At 48.2% G+C, this 21,000-nt stretch overlaps 1 protein-coding gene across 2 annotated transcripts in view; it reads left to right on the forward strand.

Moving 5' to 3' along the window:
• The first annotated feature begins 789 nt into the window (after positions 1 to 789).
• bmp2k (BMP2 inducible kinase) overlaps positions 790 to 21,000 on the forward strand; it is a 33,010-nt gene continuing 12,799 nt past the window's right edge. For both annotated transcript variants that reach the window (XM_028995403.1, XM_028995404.1), the window contains exons 1-6: positions 790 to 1,401; positions 16,527 to 16,645; positions 16,739 to 16,844; positions 17,303 to 17,445; positions 18,549 to 18,670; positions 19,325 to 19,406. In XM_028995403.1, the coding sequence (XP_028851236.1) occupies positions 1,251 to 1,401; positions 16,527 to 16,645; positions 16,739 to 16,844; positions 17,303 to 17,445; positions 18,549 to 18,670; positions 19,325 to 19,406 (723 nt within the window). In that variant the 5' untranslated portion in view covers positions 790 to 1,250. The remainder of the gene's footprint in view (positions 1,402 to 16,526; positions 16,646 to 16,738; positions 16,845 to 17,302; positions 17,446 to 18,548; positions 18,671 to 19,324; positions 19,407 to 21,000) is intronic.

Here is a 21,000-nt window from a genome sequence, read left to right on the forward strand (position 1 = left end):
GGGCTCTTTACAGAGAAATAAATCATTATAAGTCATAAATACATGTATAAAAACAAATTAGATTGTATTCACTATTTCTTTTTTGTTTTAGATCTGAGTGGGACACAGATCTAAAAACACATTTATGCAGATTAAAAGCGTTTAGAGATTTGTTTTGAGTGATAGCCTCTCAATAGAATAAATATCTACAATTTAATACTGTTGTTTTGGAATAAAATATATTTCGGAAGAAGCTGAAGGAGGGGGGCTCTTGCGACACTTCCCTTCCTGTAAAGGCGTCCTTTACCCCCAAACGACTGAATGGGAAAGCGCTTGTAGAGATTCACTACAACGAGAGTTCAACTCGATCGCCGAAGCGCCCAGAAAAAACAGTGTCACCCGCCCCAAAGAAGTCACTCATGCAAACATCTTCTCATTCGGGTTCCACCAAGGTAACCCCTGACTAACGACATGTCATCAGCATAGTTTGCAATATCTGAAAATGATAATTGCAACTTTGAAATCGGTAAATTTAGGAAGCGCACTTGTTGCCAGGTGACGAGCGAAATACTCGTTTTGCGTTTGTGTAGCAGTCATGAATTGGTGCAAAGAATATATTGCTAATATTTATGGGCCCAAACACAATTTCAAATGAAAATATCCAACACCGGCGACTGACAATATTAGTGATGTTTACGGTCAAGCCAGTGTACGAGTGCTTGGCAACGCGACAGAGCCAGTGGAAACGACGAGGCACGCTGCGGGGTCCGCGCATGCGCAGTGGCGGCCCGATCCCATGAGGGAGGGTGCTTAAGTTGAGCGTCTCGTTGACCGCGAGTCTCCGCCTGGCTGCGCTAACAACAAACCTCCCACTTTATTCGGACGGGGAATCACTGGAGTTCCAAGTTGGGCGAGCCGGACAGGACAATTCACCCGGACCGGGAGCGAACGTCCAGCCCCGGGTGGACGCCAGCCGCCGAGCCGCGCCTCTGCGGGCAGGGAAGCGGAGGAGGTACGCGGAGTTAGCTAGCATCCGCGCCGCTAGCCTAGCCGCTTTCGCGCCGTCATTATCTGGAGGTCCGAGCGCCGAGGCCGGCGTGTCTCCGTCGTGACGCCGCCACCTGGACCTCCGCGCCGAGATAAAGCCGAGGCTCTCGCCATGACATCGGAGTGACTGGAGCGTCGACGAGAGGATGAGCGCCGGGCGCCGGGACGTGCGAGGATAGGGCTCCGTGTCACCGAGGACGAGGACATCTCACGTCGGATCCAGCATGAAGAAGTTCTCCCGCATGCCGCGGTCGGAGGGCGGCGGACAGGGGGGCGGATGCGGCTCCGGGGCGGGCGCCGGCCAGAGCAGCTACATCGGGAAGGTGTTCGCCGTGGGCCGGTACCAGGTCACCGTGGAGGAGCTGATAGCGGAGGGTAGGCTGCTCTTCACGCCGCAACACGGAGCGGCGTGTCCGCTCGATTCAGTGCCGTAGGCCACTGCTACAGAGTAAAAGCAGAAAGGCGGTCTGTTACTACATCCACAATTTAATTAGCGCGTAGTTAACACTAGTTAGTTATGATTGTTTTCTGGAGCTGTCGGGAGTAGAGACGCGAAATCTCGCGATACGATAAAATATCGCTGCCCGGTGCGCGATAACTCTACAGCAACAATGTTATCATGCGATCATGATGTGTGAGTATGAATTAGGAAGGGGCTGGTTTAAAAAAAATGGTTTAAAAATGTAGTAATGAGTAACTTTTTTTTTTTTAAGTTTTTGTGCTATAAAACATGCACGAATTTTAGTTTAAAACTCAAAACGTTGTTACTTTTCCTTTCAGACGCTTTTATCCAAAGCGACTTGCAAGAGGAAGACACCAGCAATTCTCGTTCGGTTTCTAGAGATTTTGAGTTACAAAACTAAGAGCCAGTGTGTGCAGTGTGTGTATGTGTGTTAGTGGTGGACTCGTGTGAAATACTTTTTGAATAAGTGGGTTTCCAACTGCTTCTTAAAGGTGGTGGTAGTCTCGGCTAGTCGAGTGGAGCAGGACAAGTTGTTCCACCAGCCAGGGCCAACAAAGGAGAACAGAGATGATGGGGATCGCGTACTGGATAGATCAATGCCCCATCAATTTATTAGTAGTAATATTAGTGTGTTTTTTTTTTTTCTCTCTTGAGTTCAGGAAAGCGATATATAATATTTCAAGTCTGATGGATTCTAGCTGCCTGAACCACCAAAGAAAAATGTCCGATGTTTAGGCTCTGAAGTGCGTAAATTTTCCCCCGCCCCCCTTTCAGTCTGAGGGAGAAAGAGGCGTCCGCGGCCTTCCGTACCTCGCCGAGAAGAAATGGTTTTGCAACGCGGCCGGGCGTGTGATGCGCCAGGCATGCCCCTGCACGACAACGCCAACCTTGCAGCGTTCTCAAAGCGTTGATGGTCTGTTGCTGAAAGGCCGCATGGAGCGTGACGTGTTTTATAGGTGCACTGTGCTTTTTTTTTTTTTTTTTTTTTTTTTTTTATATAAGCGCTTTATTTTGATCATTTTGCTCTGGTTAATGCGCGGTCAGGTGATGCATTTTGATTGCCGTGAAAGTGGATGCTGAGGCGGTGAAATGGAGGCTGGCCAATGCCGATTAAGTCTGAGGTGCGGGTGGCAAAAAAAAAAAAAAAAACAAAAGTGAAAAATAACGTTAAAATGTGTAAATGACCCACAACGCATGCTGGTAATAATGTGTGGTGTGGCTCGGGTCGAACTTTTAAGGCCTGATTTAAAGCTCTAATCCGTGGCCACGTCCACTCTGGCCATGTGCCGCAGCCAGGCAGACAATCTTGTCGGGCGTTTGAGACGGTGGGTCACACGATGCGACCTCTGATTCTTCTTATTTTACCATGTTGGTCCCCTCTACATCCCCGATAGGAATCTTTGATTATCTGGAACTCCACATATTATGATATTGCACCCATAGGGAACTCTACAAGGTAAAATGAGTAAGGGTCAGATGAATTATTTATTTATATATATTTTTAATGGATGACCACAGGTGGCCTGGGTCATGAAAGGGGGGAAAAAAGAAGTGGTCAGATTGTCACATGAGATGTTTTTTCAACTCCTTGACCATATTAACCGAAGTCATGGCCCGTCCAGCGCACTTCCAGTGCTCTTGCGGTCCCATTCTGACCCCGGGTCGCCTCCGATCAGAGGAAAGGATGTGGCACGGGGAAGCGCGTTGTTCGGGGGAGGGCTTTTTCGGGGTGCTTTACTAAAATAAGGACTCCTCTCAGGATGCATCTGTCTTTAGTACCAACAGCATGCGCGTGTTTTCCATCCCGGCTTCCTGCTCCCTGGTTTTTCCGCGGTGTTACTCCTCACTTCTCCGGAATCTCCTTCCGGATCGGCCAGAAAAGAAGAAGAAGACGACGACGATTTCGGCAGAACGTTGCGTGCAGGAGGGTTTGAATTTCACGCCGGCGCGGCAGGCGCGGTAAAGGGTTCCCGCAGTACAGCGTGTGTGCCGACGGCGCGAGCAAACAGGAGCAAAGTAAACATGGCCGCTCCGAGGCCTTTTCTGACGTGAGATTCTGTTCTGTGGTCGGGTTTTCAACGCACGTCCAGCTCTAATCGGACGATCTGATCGGAGGGTAGATAAGCGATAAAGCACGACTGGCAGGTGTCAAGAAATATGATATAAAGTATGAGGGTGAAACCCTTTTAAAACGATTGATGACTTGCATTTTTGTGATAGACACGAGCTCGTTCGCGGCCCGTCCGGCGAGCGGCACGCCTGGGACGTTCCTTTAAAGGTTTGAACGAGGACTCGCCCCGCCGAGGCGTACGTAATTCTGCACCGTCAGCGCTTCCCGTCATTGTGAACGGGCTCAGTTATGCAAATGCATTAATTTACCCCCCCGGCAAGAATATTTGCATGGCATCGGCACCGTCCGCGCGCCGTAGCGGAACTGAATGGCCGGATTGTGTCGCTTTTGTGCTCTCGTTCCAGCAACCGATGAAGAATGCTGGTACGCCGCGGCACGCGGTCCCGTGACGAAGGCCGCCGCCTTTGTGCTTGCTCGTTGGGGCCTGATGGTTTTTACCCCCCCCCCCCCCCCGACCGTCCTCGCGCTCTTTGTCCGGTCATTCCGCAGGACTCGTTAGCGGGGCCCATCGATGGCTGGCGGTACACCGTGTGTGTGTGTGTGTGTGTGTGTGTGTGTGTGTGTGTGGGGGGTTAAACATTTTTTCCAATAAATAAAAGACGAAGGCCAAAACACGATCAGTTCGGCAAGACGGTCCACGCGCGGGAAAGCCAACGTTTGAGGGAAGTGAAACTTGTGACTGTTGGTTAAACGGTCTACTTTTCATCCGATTGTTATGGGTTGCTATGGCGATGGGGTCTCACTCAACAACGTTCTCCTGCGAACAGCTACCCTTTCCACGGTAGCGAAACTGCCGCAAAGGGCAGCCAATCACGCGAGTGCTTTAAAATGTCCATCGCAGAAATCCCAAATCCCCGATGGGTAAATACCATTATCTTTACTCGGAACCATCTAATAATGTCCAAAAAAGGACCGTCTACATCCTGCGTAAAAAAAAAACGTCGCGTGGAAGTTCACTCCGCCACCTAGCAGACGAGGGATCTGAAGTACGTGCTAAACGCGGGGAATGTGGAGGCGTCCTCGGGATCTGCACAAATAAATGGCATAAAACAAGAAAAGCGTGTTTTCTACGAAATGAACCAGAATGAGGAAGCGGCGTGTGTGTGAGCTGTTACTCAATAGGCTCCTCCCTTTTTGTACTGTTTACAAAAACACACACACACACCAGAAATAATTTGTCACCAGCAAAAAAGAAGTGAAATGATTGTCACTGGTGAAACACCGCACAGTGAAATTTGTCCTCTGCATTTAACCCATCACCCTCGGTGAGCAGTGGGCAGCCATGACACCTGTGGCACGACAGTGGCACCTTGGCGGATGGGGATTCGAACCTTCTGATTATGGGGCCGCTTCCTTAACCGCTAGGCCACCGCCGCCCCCATAAACTGAAAGCGATTTCTACTTCTGACTGTAATGCTGCCTTACTGTATAACCATTACAATTTCTAGAGGTGTGTGTGTGTGTGTGTGTGTGTGTGTGTGTGTGTGTGTGTGTGTGTGTTTTTTTTTTTTTTTTTTTTTACTCTTGCACAATGTGACTGAACAAGCTTGAGCAAGACTATTGTGACACCACAGACCGATGATGATGATGATGATGCCTGTTTTCGGCGGCACCCTCGGCTTTGTGGTCAGCGAGCGGCCGTCGTTTTTTTTTTTTTTTTTTTTTTTTTTCCCCACTGTGGATACTTCACCGGTGGATTCGCGTCCCTCGCACTCGCCGCCTCGGCCGCCTTTGTGGTGTCCCGTGGCGTCTTGGCGAGCGCGACTCGGGGCTTGCTGGCTGAAGGCTGCTCTGGATTAGTTGACCTGTATGAAGCTGGTGTGCTGGTGTCGCCCGGGCCGCGCCCAACTCTGCGGAGTAAATAATCGCTCCGGCGGCGCCTTACAAGGCCCGCGCTGCTGGTGACCCGTCTCAGCGGCCCATTTTTTTACTCCGAATGCTGAATCAGTCAAGTGACTGGATTTGAAGTGAAGCGATTGTCACTTGTGATACACAGCAGCAAAGCACACGGTGCACACAGTGAAACGTGTCCTCCGCATTTAACCATCACCCTTGGTGAGCAGTGGGCAGCCATGAGAGGCGCCCCCGGGGAGCACCTTGGAGATTTGACAAGAAAGAGGCTGAAGATGGGGGAAGCTGCAATGGGGCAGTGGTGGCCTAGCGGTTAAGGAATCAGAAGGTTGCCGGTTCGACTCCCGATCCACCAAGGTGCCACTGAGCAAAGCACCGTCCCCACACACTGCTCCCCGGGCACCTGTCATGGCTGCCCACTGGTCACTCAGGGTGATGGGTTAGATGCAGAGGACAAATTTCACCGTGTGCACCGTGTGCTGTGCTGCTGCTGTGCACAACTGACAATCACTTGACTTTTTTTTTCTACTGAAGTCGTCAAAATTACTGGGCCGCGTTGCTTTGCAGCCCATCGTTTGGGTCCGAACAGGACCCAAATCTTCCGCAAACCTCCCATTACATTATTAGTTAGTGTGACAAAAGGGCCTTTACGCCAGACCCTCGGATAAACTCCGTCTAGCGAGGGTTTTGCATAACAGACCGGCCCCCTCCTGTCCCGAATATGGCGAACTGCCACGTGGATCCTCTGTACCTGTTTATTTTGTGTGTTTTAAAATGGCGGTTTGTGCAGTTTTAGATATCGCCCTGAGGGCCTGTACGCAAATGAGACTGTACATCAATTAGACGCGGCGAAAAGCCTGTTGGAGGTCTACCTTCCCATATTGAACGATGACATTTTTTTTTTTGGCTTGTGTTAATAAATGTCATTCGCGTGCTTTCTGTTTCCTGCCAAGGACTCGAGCAACTGCTGTCCTGGACTCCATTTTCAGGCTTCACACAGTGGTACTACGTGCAATAGAGCTGCCTTAAAAGTTAGGCCCGAACCCGACAGTGACGCAAGTGCACACACGAACAACGCTAACTTCTGCCATTTTAATTCTGATTGTGAAAAATTTAATATCAGGTTTTGCCAGGTTGAAAAAGGCACGAATAGAGACAAACCCCTTAATTCTATAGGATGCGGAGCGCCATATATGATTACTTCCACCGCATTCTGTTCCTTTTAAACACAACATGCCGCCCGCGTCCCTGACTCCCCGTTTCCCGCCGCGAAGGAAGAGTACGGTAATGAGCCTGCACAAAGTAGGCCGTCCCATCCTCGTCCTACATTCACAGTCGTACGTAGCGGACTGAGGAAGTCCAACGGAATCACATAAACACCGATCCACAGAGACGGCCCTCGGCGCTCATGCTCTGGGCGCATCGCCGCCAATCCCGTGCAATCTAGGGATGTTTACCGCACGCGAGCGGAACAGCGCTCCAGGACCGGTTTGGCGTCGGAGATCTGAGAGCCAGTGGAACAGGTTCCTGTGCCGAGTCGACCAGGAGGCAGTGAACGGTGGTAACCCGGCGCGCGTCCCTACAAAATGGCCTCGCTAGGCACGTTGCGCCCGTCCCCGGTAGAGGTGTGAACCTTCTCTGGTCTCGCGGTTCGATTCGATTACGATTATCAGTGCCTCGATATCGATGCATCATGATGCATGCCATACATTTTCTACATTTTTTTGTCCTCTTCTCACCTTGTAACAGTCTCGTATGTACTGGTCGTTCTCCTTTAAATGCACACCTTTCTCTGATTCGTGTAGTGGAGGAAACCCGTAAGAACGCTAGAAAAGCGCCTGGTCCAGACGTCCGTGGCGTCAGGTGAGTGCGGACTGAGCACAGGCCGCTTTTCTGCGCATTGTAGAAAATCTAACGCCGCTTTTCATGGCTCAGTGCGGAAAGTCAGCGTGTTTTTCATGGCTCCTGGTAAGACGATAATGTCGGATTGTAGGTCTCTGGACACTCAGAGAAAGATCCGCTTTTCCTCCGTTCCAGCTTCGTGTGTGTGTGTGTGTTTGTGTTTCGAAGTGGCAGAAAGAAATCTCGCCTGCTTGGATTCTATTAAGCTTCAACTTTGACCGCGGTGCGAGAACAATGGCGGCGGGTGCCTCACCGTGCAGCGTGAAACTCGTACCCGGAGCCGCCACAGTCACTACTTTTAACAAGAAAATCACCCATTATAATATAATCGATTATGTTCTGCACTGCATCGATGCAATATCGTCCGCGTCTGCGCCGCGATGCATCGATTATACGATTAAATTCAACACCCCTCGTCCCCGGGCAGGGACTGGCACCCGGTTCGCGTTGCGTTGCTGTTTATGGCTGACCTTTTGTGGGTTGGTTTTGTTACCATTACAATTTTCTTGGATAATAGATGTTTGTGTGCAAAATAATTTCCATGTGGAATCAGGAAAAACAACCCCGTGCTCACCGTGTGGTCTGGCCGCCGTACCACATACCCACCACGTGTGTGTGTGTGTGTGTCTGTGTGGGGCCATTTTCTGTTAAGGTGACCTCAGTACGGTCCTTTCCCAAGTAATCGGCCACGGCCTTGTGATCTAATGGCAAACCACCGGCGAGTTAGACCAAGGTGGCGTGTGTGATAAGTGTGTTTGTTTGAAGGTCTTTCACCTGCCTTTTTTTTTTTTTTAATGATCTTGGCTCTGCACCGTACAGACGTTTTGGCCGTATTTTATTAAATAGAGTCTGGGTCACGAGTCTACAGTTACACGGGCTGGCAGGACGTCCGAGCCTCCAGAGAAGACGCCGTGATGCTTACGTCTTCGCCAATGGAAGAATTTCAGTTAATGAAACATGTAAATGCATCTTTGGTTGCAGCAGTGATAGTAGCCTAGTGGGGTAACACACTCGCCTATGAACCAGAAGACCCAGGTTCAAACCCCACTTACTACCATCGTGTCCCTGGGCAAGACACTTAACCCTGAGTGTCTCCAGGGAGGGACTGTCCCTGTAACTACTGATTGTAAGTCTCTCTGGTAAATGGCGTAAATGTAAAATGTTGCACGGTCGTCAGTACTTGGCGTGGGCAGGACCTGCTGGAGGTCTCTGGTAACGCCGTTGCATGTCGGGCACCCGAGAGCAACGCTGATCCTCGTTAGCGTGGAATCTTCCAGAAGATCGACCCCCCCTCGGCCCGCATGCCCGGTCAGGAACCGGTGCAGAATCTCTCGGCTACTTGCGAGGGAGTCAGCGGTGCGCTATTTTCGGGCCCACCACCGCCGCGGCGCTGCAGCGCGAGTTCTGGGGTCCTCCGGGGAGCCGGGGTTTGACGGACGCGCCGCGCCTTGACGCCTGTGCAGGAAGGAGATATTCCTGTCGACGCAGAGAGGCTGGCCAGGCCACAGGGGTTTTGGAACGATGGCAGCGCGAAGAATCGAACCCGCATGGGGTTTAAAAAATAAACCCCATATCGTCTGACATACTGTGCCGTGTTCCATGCGCTCTTCTTTCAGATAGTGCCTAGATCACAATACCAGGGTTATGATTTGATTTATTATTATTATTTTTTTTGTATAGAAAACGGTCGTGATGGAAAGAGAACTCCAATACGGACAACTTTTTATTTTCTTCAGTTTGCCATTTTTAACAGTAATTACAGGCTCAATACACGGATCGTTTCTATAGGTTCTTATTAGGATTAAAAACCCCGTGTTGTTTTTTTAATGTCCATAGCATTACAAATGGTGGCCGTTCACTGGTCCACGCCAAATAATAACTTTTTATTAACCAGTGGATCATGTTCTAAAATCTCCTTGAGCTGTTGTCATCTGTCGTAACCCGGAAACCTCTGTATCCGTGTTCTTAAGCGGCAAATTAAACGATGTACGGTGTGCAGCACGGTTAAATAAAGTCATATCCCACAGATTTATCAATAATATAAAGTGAAGTGATTGTCACACGTGATACACAGCAGCACAGCACACGGTGCACACGGTGAAATTCGTCCTCTGCATTTAACCCATCACCCTTGGTGAGCAGTGGGCAGCCATGACAGGCGCCCGGGGATCGGGACTCGAACCTTCTGATTACGGGGCCGCTTCCTTAACCGCTAGACCACCGCTGGATGTTTGGTTACCTTCTTTTCATGCAGCCTCACGTTCTCTGACTCTCACCTTCTGACCCTCTTCACGGAGGAGGTCTAGCGCGCTGTTTTCACAACAGCACGGTGCGCTGTGTGTGTGTGTGTGTGTTGGTTCCCGCTGAGACGGCGTGCTGCCGAAGGACTGGGCCCAGGGGCACGATGAAGACGGGGGCCCCGGAGACGCCGTTCTTACGCAACGCGACTTCCCAGAATCCTCTGCGGCGAGGTGTGGGAATGACATCATGGGGCATCCTTTAGGGAGAGCTGGGTAGCACCGGATAAACGCGCTCATTACGCCCTCGTTATTTTTTTCAGCTTGGCCGCTGATTTCTATTTCATTTCTAACACTAAAATAATCTTTTCACCTGCTTTCATTTTCTAACAGCGGCCAGAGAAGGTACCGTCCATCACCAGCCGTTACCTGAACGGTGGCGCTTCCTCCCACTTCCTGGGTTTGTTGGTCCTGCCTGTAACTCGCCGGAACTCACGTGCATCTGCTGCACAACTGAACGCGAAACTGAGCGACTTGGCTCTACTCTCTCTGTGTGTGTGTGTGTGTGTGTGTGTGTGTGTGTGTGTGTGTGTGTGTGTGTGTGTGCTGGGAGTGATGTAATGGTGAGGCCGCTGGAGTCGCCGAAGGAAACATTCCTCAGTAATGACGGGCCTCCCCCGACCACCCCGGACCCGGCCGGCTGATCTGAGAACAGTCCAGGCCAGTCGGCAGTTCAAAGTGAAGTGATTGTCACATGTGATGCACAGCAGCACAGCACACGGTGCACACAGTGAAATACGTCCTCTGCATTTAACCCATCGCCCTGAGTGAGCAGTGGGCAGCCGTGACAGGCGCCCGGTAAATGCCGTAAATGTGGCAGCTTGATCTGAGTACATTTACTGTCCCTGCTGGCACACAGGGAAGGGATTATGCTCGACGGTCGCGAGCCGCTGAGGAAAGTTTACATTTACATTTTACATTTACAGCATTTATCAGACGCCCTTATCCAGAGCGACTTACAATCATTAGTTACAGGGACAGTCCCCCCCTGGAGACACTCAGGGTTAAGCGTCTTGCTCAGGGACACAATGGTAGTAAGTGGGATTTGAACCTGGGTTTTCTGGTTCATAGGCAAGTGTGTTACCCGCTAGGCTACTACCACCCTAGTTGCGCTCAGAAGGTCGCGCAGCGTGACGGGGAATATATATATTTTACGGTGAGGACGGCCCACCTGCCGTGGCCAGGCCCCGGTGTCTGGGAGCTCGGGAAGGAGAGCCCGACCCGGCCTCTGGGGCACAGCTGGGCCCCGCGCCGCCCTCGCCACCTGTCGCCCGGCGCGAGCCCCTCGCCGGCAGGCCGGCAGCAGCTGTCTGCAGACTCGCCGTCAGCGCCGAGTCCTTTGTGTCTGGCCGCGTGTGACTTTGATAAAAACGGCGTGTGTGTAAAATGTAGACTCTATAAACCGAATGCAAAACAAGGACTTAAATATCATTAAAAATCATTAAAGATTACTAGTAATCTTTAAATCTAGAAGTGTAGAGTGAATAAATAAAATAAAAGAAGCCGTCGATCCGTCAGTAATCCGCCGGTCGCTTTACGAAGTGCAGAACAGCAAAATAAAACACCAGCAAGCATAGTGGCGTTTTTAAATCTTTTTTGACAATATTTTTTATGGAAACTCGACAGCTGAATGCAGAAAATCCTACAATTTAATATGATTGTTATGCGATACGTTGATGTGTAAAACATACACATACTAAAACATTTACTTTTTAAATTTACTTATCAAATTATATGCCGTTTATGGTTAAAACGATATATTTGTGTGTTTTTGTAATATCAGAGGAGGCCGAATTGAGGAATTTAATACAGTTTCCTTCATTCTTACACAAATGACGCCCTTATTGGTTGCTGCTTGTGCTGCACATTTACATTTTACCAGACGCCCTTATCCAGAGCGACTTACAGTCAGTAGTTACAGGGACAGTCCCCCCCTGGAGACACGCAGGGTTAAGTGTCCTGCTCAGGGACACGATGGTAGTAAGTGGGGTTTGAACCTGGGTCTTCTGGTTCACAGGCGAGTGTTTTACCCGCTAGGCTACTACCGCCCTGGTGCCACCCATTACATTCATGTTTTTCCTTTATGCCGCAAGCAACGTTAAGTGACGGACCCACAATGCAGTGTGTGTGACGAAGTGAATGTGAAACGCCTCCGTCTTCGATGCCCCGGGCTTGGGACACTGTCACCCGCGTCCCCAGTGGCTGGTGACACACTTTAGCCTCAGTCTTGTGAATTCATGTCACCTGTGAGGTGTCAGCCACATTTTCATTTTTGCAAATTTTTCCAAATATTTAAATTATGTGAATGTTCGCCTGGGGCAGTGGTGGCCTAGCGGTTAAGGAAGCGGCCCCGTAATCAGAAGGTTGCCGGTTCGAATCCCAATCCGCCAAGGTGCCACTGAGCAAAGCACCGTCCCCACACACTGCTCCCCAGGCGCCTGTCATGGCCGCCCACTGCTCACTCAGGGTGATGGGTTAAATGCAGAGGACAAATTTCACTGTGTGCACCATGTGCTGTGCCGCTGTGTATCACAATGACAATCACTTCTTGATTCATTTTAATTTTATTTAACTTTTTTTTTTTTCTTCATTTTTTTTTATATGCAGTGCCTCCCAGGTCATTACGCAGAATGTCTGTGGTTGTGTGTTGTTTAGAGCCGCTTTTCCTTCCAGAAATGTCCTTGTTGGCTGTTGTAGTGATGAGTGTGTTATTTTGGAGGCTCCCCTCTCTAAGCCCATGTAGGGTTGTCGTTTTGTGTGTGTGTGTGTGTGTGTGTGTGTGTAAAGCAGCTAATGTTCCAGTCGTCACGAGACGATTTCCAGCCAAAGAGGCTGTGAATCTCCGTCACAAATCTCAACACGATCGCTGGTTTCCCCGCCGTACTTCACACCCGAGCGCTAAAGACCTGGTAACCGCTCGCCTCAGACGCCCTGCACCTCTCCACGGCTTTCGTTTCCGCCATCACACTGGGCCCGGCCCGCTGCCTTCACACTACAACGGGCCTGTCACAGGAAGTGACTTCGCGAGTTTTCATTTAGCAGCTGAAAGGGGAACATGAATGTCACGTTCTATAATAAATAATTATCCCTAATGCATCGTTGTAGTCAGGTCTGTTGTTGCAAAGTTTCCTCCATGTACTTGTAGATTTTTTTACTGCCAATTATTATAGATAAAAAAAATTAATTCTTGGCCGTATGGTTCCTGGACCCCCTGGCAGCAGAGGTGGGAGGGGATGCCGTCTGCTTGGAATGAATGATGGTTCCTAGTTATCTGAAAAGTTGCAGACTTTGACATGTTGCTTCCAGCCCCCATGGGATTCAAACGGTTTGTACCATCATTAATTTTGCTCATTTGAAAGTGACGTGATTGTCCTTGAGAAACACTGCAGCACAGCACACGGTGACTCAATGAAATGCGTCCTCTGTATTTAACCATCACACTTGGTGAGCAGTGGGCGGCCATGACAGGCGTGTGTGGGGACGGTGCTTTGCTCAGTGGCACCTCGGCGGACCGCCATTCGAACCGGCAACCTTCTGATTCCGGGGGTTTGTCTAAATAGTATAAATCAAATGTTCATTTCGGGCACTAGTGGTGTTTTTGGCGCTGATTCCGTTTTGAACTGATCACAGTTAAATCTGAGACCTTTGATCTTCTGAAAATAGTTTTCACGATTCATAATTAACTTATTACTTAACCTCTTGAATATGACCATGGTTTTCATTTAGTGAAAAAATGATGTGATTGTAAAGAAGAAAGTTTGAGAACAGTGAATGAAATGAATTGTGATGTGTTACATTTACATTTACAGCATTTACCAGACGCCCTTATCCAGAGCGACTTACAATCAGTAATGACAGGGACAGTCCCCCCCCCCCGGAGACACTCAGGGATAAGTGTCTTGCTCAGGGACACAATGGTAGTAGGTGGGATTTGAACCTGGGACTTCTGGTTCATAGGCGAGTGTGTTACCCACTAGGCTACTACCACCCTGTCACCATGTGTTGACTATTGTTCCATATATGGTAGTAATTGCATAGAATTGTGAAAGAAGTGAGGATGGGAGGTAACAGTCTATGAACCAGAAGACCCAGGTTCCAACCCCACTTACTCTGTTGTGTCCCTGAGCAACACACTTAGCCCTGAGTGTCTCCAGGGGGGGACTGTCCCTGTAACTACTGTAAGTCGCTCTGGATAAGGGCGTCTGGTAAATGCCATAAATATAAATGTTCACTAGTCACGTTCTTTTCTTGGAGACCCAACTTGGCCACTTTTAGTTTCAGGTTCCAGTATTTGTTTCTAAAAGAAGCAAAAGGGTTCGGTGAAACCCGGAGAATTTCCAAAACAAAGAAAACTTCCTGGGGGTTCCTTGTAGGTGACCAAAACACAGGCTTCTGGGAATTTGTAGCTACCTTCTTTGGGCAAACACCAGACTTTACTCAGTTGCCTCCGTTTGGTTTATGGGCCAGTATTTTTGTTTGCTGCTGTAATATCCAGAATTTTCTCTTTCTCAAGGTCTTCCTGTAGCCTGAGGACGTTCAGGGCAACAAGCGCCTCGTTGTTTCTTTTATTTTTTCACCCTTCCTTTCTTTTGTCTTTCGGGTCTTAATGGGCGACTGTCTGGCAGCGTCCCATCTCGCTGGATTAGACGGGACTCGCACACGCACGAAAGATTTGGATATGATGTCCCACTTTTCCTTTAGTCTTGTTTACAATACTCCATTTATGAATGACAGACCTTTATTTATTATGGTCTATGGCTCTTTACCATGACGTTTGCAAAAAAAATCCCACCATTGTTTACATAATTTATCGGCCTCTTGGCGAAGCCTGATTTGTCTGATTAGTAAAATAAAAATTTGAATACGACAAGAAATCTTCAAAAGGGGCAGCCGACGTGCTTAACTGTCCCAAATGACACAAAACTATTCCTCGTCTAGAGCCACATCGACTCGCAACGTATCGGTTCGATTCCGATTTCAATAGTCAGCTGGAAACAACACTCTTTATAACGACTGAACAGTTCATCCCTTTTAATACCTCTCAACACTTATCGTACTTCGCCTTACTGGCCTCAAGGCAACGTAAAAAAAAAAAGTGCGGTTTTATTCAGCTTTTGACAGTTTTGATGGATTTTGTTTCAATAAATCCTTTTTCACTGTGTCTGAATAAACTCGTGCAACATTGTTTACTTGCTTTTACCCCCTTTAGATCATATTGATGTTTCCGAAATGTAATAATTCAGCTCTTGTCAGCTTTTTGAGTGTAGGGATATCAAGTGTGTTGTTCAAGAACACATTTCTAATGACAGGACTTGGATTTTTATTACATTGTGGACATGAGAATAGACTAAATGGCAGTGAAAACGTATATCTGCAAAACAAAATGCATAAAAATAATGCAAAAATCCAAACGTTCTCACTTTCTGCTGAGGTGCATGCTGAATTAAGGCTAAAGAAGACATTTATTCAAGAGAAATGATCTGTGCCGCGCAGCAACGACAAACATGACGAAAGATGGCATTTATTTTTAGCACTGACCTGAGTAAAAGAGAAATTTTTGCAATTTCATTGTTTTAATGATCAAGTGTACATACAAGCAGCCAAATCATTAACACCACCAACCTAAAACTCTCATAGGAGCCACTTTTGCCACCAAAAGAGCCCTGACTCTTGGAGGCTTGGAGGTATCTGGTACCAAGCCCAGCAGTATCGGATCCTGATCCGATGTGAGGTGGTTCCTTCATGGATCAGACATCTTTTCCAGCACGTCCCTCGTATGCTTGAGTGGACTGAGATCTGAAGTCAACACTTCAGACTCATTGCTGAACCTGTTTTGTGGTGTGACCGGGCACACTGTCCTGCTCTTCTCACGTCTCTCCACCGGCTCCCGGTAGCTGCTCGCGTTGAGTTCAAATCCTTGATGCTGCCTACAGGGCTGTAAATGGAAGTTCTCCCTCTTACACCAACACACTACTACCTAGCTACACTCCTGCACGCCCGCTCAGATCTGCACACTAAACGAGACTAAAAATTCCCTCTTCACGGGGTCTCCGATCCGAACCGACTCTGTTCTACTTTGTTGTCCCTGGCTGGTGGGACAACTTGCCCGGCTCCATTCGTCTAGCCGAGACTACCACCACATTTAAGAAGCAAACGAGTAACACTAACACACACACACACACACACGCACTCACAAAACAATTTTTCGTCCAGCTTTTAACAATTCCTAGCATGTTCTATTCCTGACAAACTCAAAACCGAACGAGAATTGCTGGTGTCTTCCTTTTATCCAAAGCGTCTGCCAAGTAAAGTAAAGTAAAGAGGACACTGCCATCTGGGGACACAGTCTCCGTGAAAAAGTGTCATCAGCAGTGTTTAGGTAGGTAGTACGATGAAGATGGTGTGGAGGTATATCTCTGGCTAGCCATCATAAAAGGGTCCTGCATCCAAAATATCGACATGAAAGACAAAACCAGTGTAATTCACTTTACCTGTCCTGGTGCTAAGGTCGTAAAAGCGAAGTGATTGTCGTTGTGATGCACAGCACACGGTGCACACAGTGAAATTTGTCCTCTGCATTTAACCATCACCCTGAGTGACCAGTGGGCGGCCATGACAGGCGCCCGGGGAGCAGTGTGTGGGGACGGTGCTTTGCTCAGTGGCGCCTCAGTGGCACCTTGGCGGATCGGGGTTCGTAACCTTCTGGTTACGGGGCCACTTCCTTAACCGCTAGGCCACCGTGTAGACATGCCGCACGGTGACGGTCAGTGTTGTCAATGTGGCTGCTGTGCGTGGTAACGGTCACCCGGCGTGCCGTCTTCGCGAAGCTGACGTCTGTGATCTTCGTGTTCCGCAGGTGGATTCTCCGTGGTCTTCCTGGCACGCACCCACAGCGGCGTGCGCTGCGCCCTTAAAAGGATGTACGTCAACAACGTGCCCGACCTGAACATCTTCAAGCGCGAGATCACAATCATGGTGAGTCGCCCGTGCCGAAAAAAAGCGTCTAGTCCCTTTTAAAAAAAACTAAAAAAAAAAAAAAAAAGTTTTTACCCTTCTGGCTTCCTGCAGAAAGAGCTGTCGGGGCACAAGAACATCGTGGGCTACCTGGACTCCGCCATCAACGGCGTTGGAGACGGCGTGTGGGAGGTGCTCATTCTCATGGAGTTCTGCAAAGGTAGCTGCAGCTCAGCGTGCGCATGTTTCCCGGTGACTGATGCGATGTTTTTTTTTTTTTTTTTTTTAAATTTTTTTTAAATTTTCCTTAATTCCTTCATTTGTGTTTAATGTTTCTCATCGTCCAGCGAATTCATCGATTGTCCTTTTTGTAAATCAGTTTCCAATCCAGGGTGTTTAAAGTGAAGTGATTGTCACATGTGATACACAGCAGCACAGCACACGGTGCACACAGTGAAATGTGTCCTCTGCATTTAACCCATCACCCTGAGTGAGCAGTGGGCGGCCATGACAGGCGCCCGGGGAGCAGTGTGTGGGGACTTGGCGGGTCGGGATTCGAACCGGCAACCTTCTGATTACAGGGCCGCTTCCTTAACCGCTAGGCCACCGCCGCCCCATTTATTCTGGTTTTTAGTTCGTGCCGTAGCTGAATGTGAACTCTTTCTCTCCGCCCGTCAGCCGGTCAGGTGGTGAAGCAGATGAACCAGCGCCTCACCGTCGGTTTCAGCGAGCCGGAGGTCCTGCAGATATTTTGCGACACGTGCGAGGCGGTGGCGCGACTGCACCAGTGCAAGACCCCCATCATCCACCGGGACCTGAAGGTACGTCGACCTCGCTGACCCACCCGAACGACCTCGCTGGCCCCGCCCCCTGTCCAGGACACCAGCACAGAGGCCCTTATCCAGGGTCCTGCGGTTTCCACAACGCAGAAAGCGTGGGCCGAATTGCGGAATTCACCGAATATTAAATGGGATCTGTTGTTAAACGAGGAATTCCCTGCAATCTCTGCAAACTCTTGGCCTTGCAGACAAAACCAGTCGATTCAAAGCGTGGTTTTATTATCGTGGTTCCAGTTCATTATGCAAGTGGGCACAACTTCCTTTTGTAAAACAGTATACACAGCATATCATGTATTGAAATAATGTTTCAAACAGACCCCCCATTCAGTCATAAAAGAAAAACATATACGTATATATACACACTAATCTAAACTAAATTCCAGGTCTCCACAATGTGGATTTATTTGCTATGTTTTTATGTTGAGGTCAAACATGAAGCTTTAATTTTTGGACAAATGTGTAAAATAGTTCTTTTGCATGAAATGCCCATATTATTTACATGTAAATGTTTTACAAAAGGAAACGGTAAATGCCCGAGCGCTTTGTTGAACAGCGATTAAATGTCAGCGATTTTGTCTTATTGCTGGTTATTTTTTCCCAATCCACTCCACAATCACATTTATTCAACTAAAAACTATGTTTATATTGGAATACGTGGAATTCAGAAGAATTAAAATGGGGGGGGGGGGGGGGGGGGTGAATTTAGGAAAAATTAAAACTGATTTAAGATAAACATTTCATATGGTCGTACTTATCCAATCAGCAGTTACAGGGACAGTCCCCCTGGAGGTTGCTCAGGGACACAATAGTAGTAGTACGAAACTGGGTCTTCTGGTTCATATGTGAGTGTGTTGAACATGAGGCTACTACAGTCCGACAATATTTGCTGAGCACACACAAGCAACGGCTGCAAATAATCGCGCAGAGCAGATATTCAGGACATTTCAAAGTAGGCGTAAGATCTTCCAGTCCAGCTTCCACTCTTGAAACCACCGAGTCCGGCGGATGTTGACTGGTCCTGCTGGCCTGTCGGTGGGGAGCTCTGTTGTGGGTAAACCTGCGTGTCTGTGTGCATTCGTCCTCAGGTGGAGAATATCCTTTTGAATAACCAGGGGAACTACGTCCTGTGTGACTTTGGAAGTGCCACTCACAAGGTGCTGCACCCACACAAAGATGGAGTGACTGCAGTAGAGGACGAGATTAAAAAGTATGAAATGGCGCGCACACACACACACACACACACACACACACACACACACACACACACACGCACACACGCTGCAGCGTTCCGTCTGGGCTTCACAGTAAAAATGAGAACATGACAGGCTGCCGATTGGTCAGGATCTTGACAGTCATTGTATAGGACGTCCTGAACAAACCCGCCAGAAATGGCAGTGCTATTAATAAGCGGCTGTTTTTAGTCATTCCACGTTCAGTATTAGTTTGAATGTTCCAACACCAGCACACCTTCTTCAGCATGAAGACCTGCTGATCAGATGATCAGATCGACCGAACCTCTGCTGAGGATGTGACCGTCCTGCTTTCACCGAACCTAGAGTGATGGTATTATATTATTTAATAATGGCCATAAACTTGTTTGGTTGGAGCATTTTAGGAACGTGGAATTTTTCTACACTGACACATGCCCATAAATTGAGAAAAAGAGTTGCCGTGGTCTTAATCTGTTTTCCCCCGAACTGCATCTTATTGAGAAATTGTTATATACAAAAGATATATAAAAATATATATATATTTATTTTTTGCCGTTGCTGAAAGGAAGTTTAGGGGTTTGATACTGGTGCTTTGACGCTATTAATAAGGTGACCTTTGAACCCATCCCTGTACTTCCTCTCGCTCTCAGGTACACAACCCTTTCATATCGAGCCCCTGAGATGGTCAACCTGTACGGAGGGAAACCGATCACCACTAAGGCTGATATATGGGTGAGCAGCCGGTTCGAACTTTCATCCAAAGGTCCAGCTGGTTTGTGAGCTAGATGCCTGTGTAAGATGCGAAGAATTAGAAAAATTGCATCTTGGGAGTTTTTGTCTAGATCTGTTCAAACCCATGCAACATTGTACAGGGCGTAAGTAAAACGTCTAAATGTTTGCTGAATAAAACGTTGTTACAGAGACACGTGTGGGGAAAGGGGCTCAGCACGTACGTGCCTGAAGGTGCTGTCAATCGTTCAAAAATGTGACTGATTAATCGTACATTTTGCAAATAATTAATCACAATTAATCCTTAATACTAAAGCTATGATATGTACAGCTGTTACTGAGACGGGTGGCAGCGTTACGCTCAGGATGCGACGGTACAACCGCACGTATGCGCTGAACGTGTCACTCTGATCTGAATTCCGAGTCCGTTACTTGCTGCGGAGAGTTAAGATAGGATTACGATATTTTAATACTTCGGCTGAACATTTAATTGCGGGTTAAGCGGCTGCATGGTACGTATATAAATACTTCAAATGAATGGCAGAAACTAAGATGTTCTATTGGACAGCCCTAATTATATTGAAAGATGGTATAAGTGAAGTGATATGTCATTATGAAACACTGCAGCTCAGCCGAAACACTCCCACGTCCCGCCTCTTCTCACGTCTCCCCACCAGCTCCCGGTAGCTGCTCGCATTGAGGTTAAATCCTTGATGCTGCCTACAGGGCTGTAAATGGAAGTGCACCCTCCTACATCAACACACTACTAGCTACACTCCTGCTCGCTCTCTCAGATCTGCAAACGAAAGGAGACTAAAAATTCCCTCTTCACGGGGTCTCCGACCCCAATCGACTCTGTTGTCCTTTGTTGTCCCTGGCTGGTGGGACAACTTGTCCTGCTCCATTCGACTAGCCGAGACTACCACCACCTTTAAGAAGCAGTTGAAAACCCACTGTTTAGACGAGACTAACACACACACACTCACAAAATTTAAAAAATCATCTAGCACTTAACAATTCCCTGCATGTTCTATTCCTGACAAGTTCAGCCTCATCAGGGCTCTTAGTTTTGCAACTCAAGATCTATAGAAACCAAATGAGAACTGCTGGTGTCTTCCTCTCGTAAGTCGCTTTGGACGTTCTTCCATACTTTTTAACATGTTCGTTTATGCCGTGATTTTACTAGTGAAACCGCCCTAGTGCAGATCACATGGATAGAGATTCATTTTAATTTTATTGGTTATATCGCTTCTGGGATTGAGTGTTGGAATTTGTTTACTCGACTGGGTTCATTTTGAGACGCTTCTGTTGCTGTTGCACAATGACATTGTGGTGACTGGAGAAGATTATGGGAGAGAGAGAGGGACTGGAATGAAGCGTCCTGTGAAACACACACACATACGCATTTCCTTCCTCAAGTTGGCGTTGATGACGGTTCAGACTTCCGGAGGTGCCACAGTTCCTAACCCTGACCTTGGATCTGAGACCTTATTTCCCACCCCGAGTCCTCACCAGTTAATAACTGTGGCCAACCTGCACAAAGACGCGGCGGTATCAGAGAATGCCGATAGATTTTGCAGCCGCACCAGTAACACAA

This window comes from Denticeps clupeoides, chromosome 11 (genome assembly GCF_900700375.1).
Source record: "Denticeps clupeoides chromosome 11, fDenClu1.1, whole genome shotgun sequence".
Lineage (NCBI taxonomy): Eukaryota > Metazoa > Chordata > Actinopteri > Clupeiformes > Denticipitidae > Denticeps > Denticeps clupeoides.